The 11,840-nt window shown below is 42.8% G+C and overlaps 1 protein-coding gene across 4 annotated transcripts; it reads right to left on the bottom strand.

Moving 5' to 3' along the window:
• Nucleotides 1–234: 234 nt before the first annotated feature.
• gtf2f1 (general transcription factor IIF, polypeptide 1) lies at nucleotides 235–10,782 on the bottom strand. Of its 4 annotated transcripts, none has more exons than XM_080009763.1 (14): nucleotides 10,717–10,782; nucleotides 9,950–10,029; nucleotides 9,795–9,841; nucleotides 9,193–9,265; nucleotides 8,361–8,554; nucleotides 7,815–7,985; nucleotides 6,347–6,552; nucleotides 5,382–5,544; nucleotides 5,037–5,092; nucleotides 4,628–4,759; nucleotides 4,051–4,124; nucleotides 3,802–3,943; nucleotides 2,898–3,036; nucleotides 235–785 (listed from the first exon to the last, which is right to left on the bottom strand). In XM_080009763.1, the coding sequence occupies exons 2-14, from the start codon at nucleotides 9,959–9,961 to the stop codon at nucleotides 581–583; spliced, it is 1,614 nt and encodes a 537-aa protein (XP_079865889.1). In that variant the 5' UTR covers nucleotides 9,962–10,029; nucleotides 10,717–10,782; the 3' UTR covers nucleotides 235–580. The 4 variants fall into 4 exon arrangements, with proteins under 4 accessions (XP_079865889.1, XP_079865892.1, XP_079865891.1 ...); XM_080009766.1 differs by having other exon boundaries at nucleotides 4,054–4,124; XM_080009765.1 differs by having other exon boundaries at nucleotides 10,648–10,740.
• Nucleotides 10,783–11,840: the final 1,058 nt, after the last annotated feature.

Genomic DNA, 11,840 nt, shown 5'->3' with positions numbered 1-11,840 from the left:
AATGGAATTCTGAAGGCTATATGAGCATGCTTCCAGGTCGAGTCTGCCTAAAATTTGGTTACAAATTGGTAATTTATCACTTACTGTGAGGTCAATTAGGAAAATACCCAAGTAAAGGTGGAATCGTACACAGAATCATTACATTCCCTTTAATTCAGTGTTACAATAGACTCAGAATGTTGTGCAAAAAGAGTGAGTTGTGTGTGTACAAGACAAGAGAAGGATTTTTTTCTTTTCAAATTTGTCGATTTTATTAGAAAAGACGACAACAAAAACAACACCAGCACCCCTCCGCCTAAAAATAAAAATAACAAAAACAAACAAAAAAAAAAAAACAACACCGTAGCTTTCCATTATTTCGGAAATGCTGCCCCAACTTAAACTGCCGTCATGTGGAGCTCAACTTAGGAACAAGTGTATTTTCCTCCAAGTACATGATCTCAAATTGAAAAAAAGAAAGAAAATACTGAAAACGTGTTTTATCCCATTCAAGTTCAATTCAACACCAAACCTTCATTATTATACGTCCCTTTCTACCATCTTTCCATCACCCCTCCACTCCTCCGCCTCCCTTCCTCTCTCACTCCGTGAGGTAGAAGTGCATCTTGTCGTTGACGTTCTTGCGCTCGGGGTTGAGGCGCTTGAGGATCTGCGCCAACACGTTGACCGTCTGCTCGCTGCTCAGGCCCGTGCGCTTGGTCTGGAACTTCTTCAGCAGGTCCTTGGTGGTCATGGGCTTGCGGATCAGGTAGCGCCGCACCGCCTCCTCCGTCAGCTGCACGTCACTGGTGGAGGGAGGGGGGGTGGGGGGGTGGGGCGCTGGGGGTTATTTCTGGTGACCATCAGGCGTCGCAGAAGTTAAAATATAATACTTTTTTTGGGCCAAATCTCAACAAAATTCATTCAGAATGAATCAGAGCCAGAATGATTTTATTCCGAGAAGTGCAATTCCATCTCCCTTTTTTTGTGTTTTTTCTTTTTCATCTTCAGGTTAATCTTTCTGGTTTAATGTTAGGTTTATTTAATTAATTAATAGTTCATTTTGTGGGGTCACCTGTATTTGTGACCAACCGCAGACTTATGGTACATTTGGTGGCTTTTGAATTATATATATATATATATTTAATTTTTTTCGCGTCATTTGAAAGTGAAGAATCCGAGCTTCAAAACAAGGTGTCACTTGTGCAAATCAAGCAAATATGTTTAAAGCCATGACTTGTTAATGACAAGGCTGTGGCAAACTGTGAGTCCGCATGGCTACTTGACACCCTGCTGTATGGGGCAATCTCTGATTTGTCCTTGTGTTTTGAGGGAACAGCATCTTTTGTTCTTAAAAATGCTTTTATTTAACAGTAAGAATATACATGTTTTATTAAAGTGAAATTATTAAGGAGTTTAAAGTGCAGACAACACAACAAAATGTGGAGTCTATGTAATATGAGTCTCTGCATTTCAACCTTGGTGTGTCACTTAATATTTAAATGTGCGTATGCCAAATATCTTCAAAGTTCCTGGAGTTATAATGTGGGCCAACCCCAACATCGTAGTATCGTCAGTCTCCTCCGGTGGTTCTTGAAAATATTCCGTTTCACCGTCACATTCAGGTTGAAATCCACTGTTTGAAATGTTCTCCAAGTCTGAGATAACGCCGGTATTAGATTCAGCATCGCTATCGGAGAACTGACTAACATCGCGGAAAAAGAAGTCCAGTACGTGCTGCTCACACTGACTTGGATCTATCGCACTGGTCAGATTAAGGTCTGCGATATGATTTAGATCTGCCACCCGCTTCTCGTAATCCATAACAACATGGAGATGAAAGTTTCACAGACAAGTGAAACCGAAGGATCCTCGTCTTGTTTATGGAAGTGACGTCAGCATGACTTCTTCGTTGGTTTATGCCCCCCTACACAATAATATCTGTGTGTGTGTGTGTGTGTGTGTGTAAAAGTAGTACGATTTAAAGGTTGAACGCCATCAAAAGGGTTTCACATTGTGACTTCACATCACATGGAACATGGAGGAATAATCTTCACCTGGGCGCTCGCTCACCTTAAAGGAAACCATCGATCGGCGTTGTTCAGCGCTATTCAGCGTCTCGGTAAGTGAACTGTGTTTCCCCATGTAATCTAACGGGAATATTAAACTCCACGGTTTAACACTTATCTACTATTTATAAATCAAACTCGGCTTTGAAAATATGTTGAGATAAAAAAAATTAATAAAAAACAATAAACATTTAAAAAACCACATATTTGGCTGCTCCTGGCGATTTTAGAAATGCGCGACAATGCGGGTTTTGCTGCGGTGGATCACATTTATATTCATTTTATTTATTTGTTTTATTGCTTTTCTGTTATTTTTAGGTTATATTTAGTTGTTTATAATTGGAATTTGTGTATATTGTCAGTTTATTTTTAACAGTTAACCCACATTTCCTCCATATTTTTACTCCATTTCTTTATTATTATTGCCTATTTTTTATGTAATGAGCTGTTGACACTGCAATTTCCCCCTGGGGATGATAAAGTATCTGTCTATCTATGTAGAAGGAATAAATACAAAAAAATACAAATGTACAAATGTGATTCATGACTGAAATACATAAACATAGGACTTCAGACAGGTACGTCCAAGGATTTTCCTGGATTTCTCTCCACAGGTGAGTTTGGCAGGTGAGTATAAAGTGGGTTGGGCTCACCTAGAACAGGTAAGATTGTTCAGTGGTAGGTTTAGGGTTTTGATTTTTAGGGTTTGATTTGCTGTAAATCCGTCCCAGACTAGAATATGGAGTGGGTTTGATGTTATCTAAAGTCTCAAGTCTGGGATCCCAGTGGTTTTCAATGGGCCAAGAATAATTCAAAAGCAGGAAGGTCAAGACAGAAAAAACATAAAACCTGGAGCTGGGGGTGGATTTCCCAGACGCAGGCTGAGGTGTGCTCTTCCCAGAAGGAGCCGGGCTCTGGCTGTTGGGCTCCATTTTCAGCCTCTTCGCCGCTGGGGAGTCCGGGCTGGGACCCGATGGCTGGCGTTTCCCTACAGAGAGGGGGAGGAGGAGGAGGAGAAGGAGTAGTAGTTAGGGACATTTAATTCATTTATAAAATGGATGAATCTTACAATCCTAAGCAACAACACAAAGGGAGGAAGTATATGTGTTTAGTGTCTTCCTGTGCAATTTAGCTGTGAAACCTCTGATTCTACTCAACTGGATAGGGGAGGACAGGTTGGATGGATTATGCTCCATTTTATCTCCATGATATTTTAATTAATTGTACTGCACTTACAGTATATACACATGCAAAATTTCTTTAGATAGACAATTGCTTTTACAATTAGAATGTGAGGGCACAAGACTAACTTCAGTGGTTTCCAAGTTGGCAACCACTTCAGAGGTGCATCTGTTTTTGGTTGCCAAGACTCGAAAAGACTGAGTCTTTTAGAGTCATTTTATAATTCAGTGAGGTTGACAGATAAATCTATTGCTAGCAACAGTTCGAAACAGACGACAAGGTATACTGCACTGGTTGACAACGAGGCAATCAGCGCGGACAAGATGATTGACAATGGCCCAAATATAGATGCCCAGGGGAACTGGGCAACCCTAACTGTTGAGCCCTGTGTCCATGGTCAAATTGTTATATTTGTATTATTATTGTCCATTTGTTCTTATGTGAGCTACTGTTATATCAAAATTAGCCTCAGGGATGAATTAAGTATCTCTATCTATCTATCCGTGTGTGTGTGTGTGTGTGTGTGTGTATCTGTGTGTGTGTGTGTGTGTGTGTGTGTGTGTGTGTGTACCTTGCTCCAGCTTGCTGGCGGCAGCTCGTAGCGTATTGGATGTGGCGGCGGCGTCGATGGACGGCGTTCCCGGGCGGCTCCCGGTCCTGGAGCTGCCCCCAGACCCCCGCCCCCCACCGCGCTTGGGAGGTGTCCGCTTTTTCTGTGTCAAAATAAAGAGGAAAAGAGAAAAAAAAAAAAAAAAAGATTTATGTTAAAAAGGTGAAGATTTGTGACGTGATTGAACAAAGCGAGCACACAGACATTTACCACCATGAACAAAGCTGAGGCGGCTTCTCCCTCGATGTCGCTGTCGTCGGAGCTGTCCGACTCCCCGCTGCTGTCTGAGCACAAGTGAAGAAAACAAATAAAACTTCTCACTTAAGTTCCCATTTTATTCGGAATAAGGCGATAATTCGTATAATTCAGCTGTCAAAGAATGTCCGCCCCCCTTCCTCGGCTCCAGCAACACATTTAATATTTCGACCTCAACAGCCAAATGAGCCGCGGAAACTGGGCTGCTCGAAGGCATCAAAGTAATGCGAGAGCAAGTTAACACCCGTTGTTCGAGTTGTTCACCGATTCCGATGAATGTGTGCATGTAAACACACACACACGTAAAACGATAACCTTCTCTCGGACAGAGCCATTTAGTCTCACATTCATCGTGGGAAATGATATTGAATATCTTCACAGATATCACAAGATCTGCTTCTCAATTCCAAATACCATGTTGAAAACTCCTACTTAGCTATAATTACACTCATATTGAAGACGGATGCTGTGTGTGTGTGTGTGTGTGTGTGTGTGTGTGTGTGTGTGTACTCCATCAAGTCACAGTAGATACCCTTTTTCTTCTTCTTTTCCGCCTGAACCGGCGTCTTCTTCCCCTCCTCTTCCTCCTCTTCCTCTTTGGTTTCCTCCTCGTTCGGCTTTTCCTCCTCGCTCTCCTCCTCGCTCTCAGACATCTCGTCCACTCCTGATAGAAAGGGAAGTAACGAGGAACACCGGTTTAGTTGTCGGACAAAATCACATTCAAGATGTTTTTTTGTATGACCTATGCCTGTTGCGCGCACACACACACACACACACACACACACACACACACACACACACACACACACACACACACACACACACACACACACACACACACACACACACACACACACACACACACACACACACACACACCCTCAGAAAATTGGAATATTGGAAATAATGACAATCGCACACTGAAAGAGCGAAGTTCTGACCTTTGGGAACGCCCTCTCCCTTGGCAGGCTTGCCCTTCTCTGGTTCATCCTCTGAGCTGCAGTCGAGGATAACATAACAAAAAAATGGTGATGTTTTAAATTGGGGATTGGGGCTGAAAAGCTGTTTACGGATACAAAACAGTGTCTTGTGATTTCCTATCGGTGAAAAATAGAGACGAGTAAAACATGTCTCTCGCTCTTCTAACATAACCACACTCCAAATTGTTACATGTTGTTGAAATGGGCATGTTGTTCATTTGGGCTTGATCAGGCAAATTCCCCATAACTTGTGGTAAATGACTTTTTCGCCCCAAAAGAGTCGGAAAAGGGCTTTGAGGGACAGACCTGCTCTCCTCTGACATGTAGTCAACCTCCAGGCCCTCGTAGTCCCCATCGTCACTGTCCTCCATCGCCTCGTTGTCGCTGCCCTTTCGCTTCTTCTTCTTCTTCTTCCCCCCCTTGGCTTTGCTCTCTTTCTCCTTCTTGGCCTTGGATTTGCCCTCACCATCTGAACCGGAGCGTCGACGGCACAACGGAACAATGAATGGGTGAATGATGGATAGATGAATGGGTGATGAGGTTGAAAAACACAGCAAGATCATATAATTGAAAACACAATATTTTCTGTTTGCCAACCAGAATGCTTTCAATTTGTGATTTTTACTGATGACTTTCGCTTTTTGCTGGCAGTCTATAAGCACCAAGCTGCTTTGCTCTGCCACCTTGTGGTTGTTTTCACAACTTTTCTTCTATTATGTGATGTTTCCACAAGTTTTTGTGATGAGTATCCAGTGCTGGCGCCGTCCCTCGATACACCTCTATCACCCTGTTTTGCTTTTTTCCCCCGCCATTCGCATTAAGTCTTGCCACCACTGACAATGTAGCGCTCCCCCACACATGTATTTACAACGTTATTTTTTTCAACATTAGTTTGCAACACAGATGTCACAAAAGCATTTCTGTGATATTTCAGGCTAGATGTGTTCAGACAATCTGATTCTTGTTTCATCCCTCGGATACCCAATACAGCATTCTTGTGGTTCGGGCCCGATCCAATACGGATTATTAGATCGGTGCCATCTATAACTGTAATGTCGAGGAAAGGTAGATCAAGATTGTTTTAAAAGAAAAGTCTATTTCCTACAGTATGTTCTAAGAGTCATGCAGCTCCCTGCAAAGCCAAGTTCACCCCACCACGAAGCATGAGCAGGCCTTCACGTCACAGCTAAATCAATGTCATACCTTAAGAGTTTTTAAATCATCTGCTGCTGCTTGACCCTCCTACTCCCCCCTCTCTGCCTTGGTCTCACCTTCTCCCATGCTGCTGTCGCTGTCGTCGCTGCTCATCTCCAAGTCTTCCTCCAGGTCATGGATGCGCAGGTCGCCTCCCCGCCCGCCCTTTTTCTTCTTCTTTTTGCCGCCCTTCTCCCCCTCTTCCTCCTCGTCATCACCGCGCTCCTGCTCCCGCAGACGCCTCTGGAGCATGATGCTGAAGTGGTTGACCACCTTGTTCCTCCTGCGGGCGAATGAGCTGAATTTGCTGCGACGTATGATGTGCGGCATGGAAACCTGCTGTGCTACAAGGAGGAGCCTGCCCCCAACTATGAAGTGGTTTGAGGACATTTTGACGGATTCTTTGCTCCCTGATCACTTCCCCCTAACCTGGTCCGTGCTGTGTGGAATAACAAGTTATAAAGTTAAATATTGAGTTTATGTTCCAATTCTTTAGAACGTTATATTTTCCTTGAACCTCAAGTTATACTTGAAACCTTGAATTACTCGTGTTGTAAGAGAGGGTCAAAGAGAGACATTGTTGTGGTTAACAATAATTGATCATATGGCTTGCATGACAATCCCCACAGGGCCTACATGAACCTACATGATAAAGACCCACTAACAACTATATTAAGCCACAAAACCCATTGGCTATGATCCATGCACCCTGCCCAACTCCGACCCATGTAACCAACTTAAAACCCCATATAACCAGAAAACCTAATCACATGTAGATTTAAGCCATTGGCCCACAATTTCCTTGTCGTTTGTGTTTGTATTAAAAACCTTTTTTAAAAAACCTATGCGGGAAAATCCTAAAAATACTGGTATCAAGGGAAGGGCAAGAGAGCCAATCACCCTGCAGAACAAGCCCAGAGGCAGACACCATTGTTTCAGGGTCCCCAGAGATTTCCCCGGAAAAATGGGTGTAACCCTAAGGCTGTGACTGGTTCGTTGGGAGACATCCCACAATAATGTGACTGGTTCCCTGCACTGAGAGGGCCATGGGCAAGTACCAAAAACAGAAAACATGTTGGGGATATAAGACGGTCCAACAGTGCAGTTTGCCAGTCAGGTTCCGGAGCCCTACTCACTTTTTATTGCTGTACTTGACTCTCAGATACAAATACGTTTTTTTGCATCAGACTCTGCTTGGTTACAGTGTTGTTCTTCCAAGTTTTTGAGGCCAGATAAGATAGAAGCGCCGTCCAGAGATCCAGACTTTTAAATGGACCTTCTTGGTCACGACAACATTTAATAGACAGTGGAGGTCATAGCATCAGGGTTGACTTTTAGATTCTTATTTGACCCCTGCTGTCCTTTATCTTTTCAGTTTAAGGAAATAGCCAATCATTCATTGTTTACAGGCTTAAATAGTGACTTTCCAATTAATCTTTCGAACATTTGGTTAATCTTGAACATGAAGGACATATGAAGTAACACCCGGCACCCTTCTAAGCTCGTCCCTCCTTGTTAAACCAGGCATCAAACTTCCCTCCTCACCTTCCCCACTCCTCCTCCGCCTCCTCAGCGGTCAGTGTGCGGTGCTTGGCCACCGGTGTGAAGTTGTACCAGCCGTGCACAGGGAATGCTTCGAAAGCTCCATCTGGACACTGGGTGAAGATGTAGTAGGAGGCGTTCTCTGTCACGCCACCCTTCTTTTGACCTTTAAACCTGTTACGAACATGGATACATGCACAGACTAAGCAAATCATAGCTATGACAAATAAAATCAAAAAGGTAACCACTCTAACAGCCACACTATTAAAAATAACAGGAGAACAGTAATTATCCGGATCAGACAGGCTAACTATACATTCCTCAGTCTGGTCACATTTTCTGTACCATAATAATAGCAGCATGTTAAATTCAGTATTTCGAGCTCAGGAGAAAAAGAAAAAAAAAAAAAAAAGAGACTGAACATCCCTTGGAGGGGGTATTGGATAGCAGAGGATTCACTCTCTTTTGTCATCTTCTTTGTTGTTAAGCAAAGATTGATCAGTGTCGTCTGATCTGAACTTGACAGGATGCGAGCAGAGGCGTCTTCACCTCTTGCCTGCCTTGCCGTTGACCTTGAGGACCCACGGCTGGTCCTCCACTTTAAACTCCCGGGTCACGATTCCAAACTTTTTCCGGCGTGCCTCCTCCCGCTGCTTCTTGCCAAACTCGCTCCCTGCCGCGCCCTCGGGTGTCTCCTCCTCGCCGTACATCCGCCGAGCGCTGAGGTCACGCTCCATGCGAGCCTGGGTGGGAAGGGAGTTTGATAGAAATAGAAAAAAAAATATCTAAGTGAGGCATTCACGAGGACTTTCTAAAGGGAAACATCCCATCTCACTCCAGATCAAGGAGGGAAATATCCCATATCAAAATAGCACTCATGCAAATGTGAAAATCTCCATGACTTAATTAGGCATGATATAATGCAAATCCCTCAAGACAAGTAAGTATGTATGTAACAGTGATCCTCATTGCAAACTATTTAGCAATGATCCTTATAATAATGTTATTAAATAATGTTGACTGATCAACACGGCCATATACACAATTGCTGAGAGCTAACAGAATTGTAACAGCAGAAAATGTATCCAGGTTACAGTGCAAAATGTATTCAATTATCATCTAGTTAAGTTGTGAAGCTCATTTTTCTTAAAAAATATGTAAGCAGATGTAACTGACAAAAATAAGAAAATATTGAGACAGAAGTCATTTCATTGTTCATATGCTCTTCACTCTTTAGCTTGTGCAGTCCCCGCTTCTACAGCGAGGATGTCTAGATACACATTAAAATATGGGATGTGTGTTTCATATTGTTAACATATGATGAGTGAAACATGTCAAATGGGAAACACATAAGGATCCAGATATCAGAGCATTGGTCCACCTGTGTCCAGGTAGAGCAGTTGACTTTGTCCCCTGCGTTGAACGCCATGATGCTGTATTTCTTGGTGGTGTTCCTGTGGAACAGACAGATGAGTAGGGAGGACCAATTGAAGGGGACACATAAGAACTCACCGACATGATGAGTTTATCTTGAGAACCATAGCCAATGTTACGTATAGCGGAAATACAAAAATAGCTGCCTCCAAGTTAAAAAGACTTCAATAAAACAGCCGCTCGACTTGGACAATATATTAATGTCGCCTTCCAGACACCAAAACTAGGTTTTGTGATTGTGATAAACAGTAACATGTTCTTATGGACCTTAATTATGATCAACCTTAAATATGATAGCATTGAAAGACAAACATTCATCATTGAATTATTGCCAGCCCTAAACAGTTGACACACTATAAAATAAAAAAAAAATAAAAGAAAAAAAGATAAGAGCTTAAGAGCTTACATTTCACTGCATATATGTATGAAAGTATGTATATGTATGTGACAAATAAAAAATCTTGAATCTTGAGTACATTGGCATTTTCTCACAAACAAAAGCATTGTGAACTTTCTTTGTTTGTCAATCCTGGCAAAGTAAGTACTCACTTTGGGACTCTGACTGTGTAATCAGTAGCCGAAGAACTACTGCCTCCCTGTGTTTAAGAGAAAAACACAATTTAAACCCCAAAAAAAAAGGCACGAACAAACGGTTAACTTTCATCTACAATGTGGACAAAATCGATTCTACTTAGAAGTCTTACCAGAGACGCCATGGTTGGCTCAGTTAATATATAAATCCACTCGAGATATGATCATGGAATCAGTTCAATAGCTTAGCGTCCTGTTGGGGAAAAAAAACATTGAGACAGAACTTGAGACGGCAGTAAACACATGCAACAAATAATACAAAATGCCTGTGACGTGCAAAACAAACAAATACAACTCGATGGCGCAGATGGCTAGCTCGTGCTTTCCTCCCTAGCACCCACCCACCGACCGACCGAGTAGATTAGACGGCGACGCTGATGGAGCCGGTCTCCGTCGCCTTACGTTGTACGGCGTTTTATGGCCTTTCAGGTCCAGGAGAAGAAGGCCCTCATTAAAGAATTGTTCTGGGTTAAAATGGTGGCGGTGGCAACTCAAAAAGCCAAGCGCTGTATTTTGGCAAAGCCTCATTTCCTCCATTGTGAGCCACAGATTTCCCTTTAACGACTGTACATAAGTTCGCATATCAGTGGGCTCGCACTTTATAATTAGTTTACATTACTAGTTAGTTAGTAGTTAAATTCGTTTGTATTGCTTTCTATTGAGTGCATTCATTTGTTCCGTAAATATCCACGTATATGTATATTCGAGTAGCATTTATCTTAGCTCCCGCTAGCACTTAGGTCAACAATTTTGAATCGAGAGCATTTCTTTTTTTTCTTTTTTTTTTTTTAATTGTCTTACGAACGCATACGCGGATTAACAGAGATCCCTCGCGGGGGCATCGCGTCGACGACAAGGCGCCGCGCCGCTCCACACGTACCGACGAACCGCCGCCCCGGCACGGACAGGGTGGTGACGGCGTCGGCTAGCTTTAGCCGAGCGCGGTCGCCCAGTGTTTCCGTCCGTGCGGCTTAAAAAGCTCGGCGGGAAACGGAGAACAGGGGGGAAAGGTTCCGAGCTGGAGGCGGTTCTTTGCGTTTCCACCGCCGGCGGATGTAGGAGCCACGTTTGTACCATTGTAAACTAGTGCATCATTTCCATAACAATGTTGTTGTTGTTGTTGTTGTTGTTGTCCCCCCCCTTGCAATTATTTTTGTGGGGGAGACAATTCTGAACATTCTGAACACGTTCCTCACTAATATGAACTGTTTTACGACTGGAAAATCAACGTCGTTTCTTTATTTTGTGTTCATAGTTTTGCTATTTTTATATTGCAAGTTCCAGCAAAGGCAAAAGGTCGTCCGGCACAGACAACAGGGCTGTAAACGGCAGTTTATTGTAGAGAGTGTGATGAGGGGACGGGGGTTTTACCTGTTGCTCGTTAGACAAACCCAATGAGCAACGGGCGTGCAGCCACACTGATCCGGGGTCCCAATTGCCCAGACCCAGGACAGGTGTGGCTGCTCAACACACACCATCCCCACACCATAGATAGATAGATAGATAGATAGATAGATAGATAGATAGATAGATAGATTTCTGTTAAATAAATAGTTGTGTTAGTTATGTGCTAATCCATTTGCATGGCATTTTGCATTTGTCTGAGATCTTATTAAACCAGCCTTGTTTTGGTGGGCAAATCTCCAAGATGTGTTCGCCAAGACAAGACAAATGAATGTATTGTCAATTTGGAGAGCGAAGTACGGTGATGAACGTCCGCATCGTTTCAATTCTCTTTGGTGAGTCAGCTAGTATACTGTAGCACTTGCAATGAGCTGACTTTTTATTGTGTTGTATTGTGTTGTATTTTATCATCCACCATTTTGAAAAGATGTATGGTTACAAGTTGAATGATTTTTTTCACTTCCCATAAACCTCAAATCATGAGGGAAGGGATTATCCATAAAGATGTCTGTTACAAGAATGAACTCAAATGAATTGTCTGAATGGAAATGTGCTTAATAACAAATAATGACAAAACAAATGAATGCCTTTTCATTGTCA

This window comes from Zeus faber (genome assembly GCF_960531495.2).
Source record: "Zeus faber genome assembly, chromosome: 11".
In the NCBI taxonomy this organism is placed as follows: Eukaryota; Metazoa; Chordata; class Actinopteri; order Zeiformes; family Zeidae; genus Zeus; species Zeus faber.
Note: the sequence above shows the minus strand (reverse complement) of the source record. Positions and strands in the feature narration are given on the sequence as shown.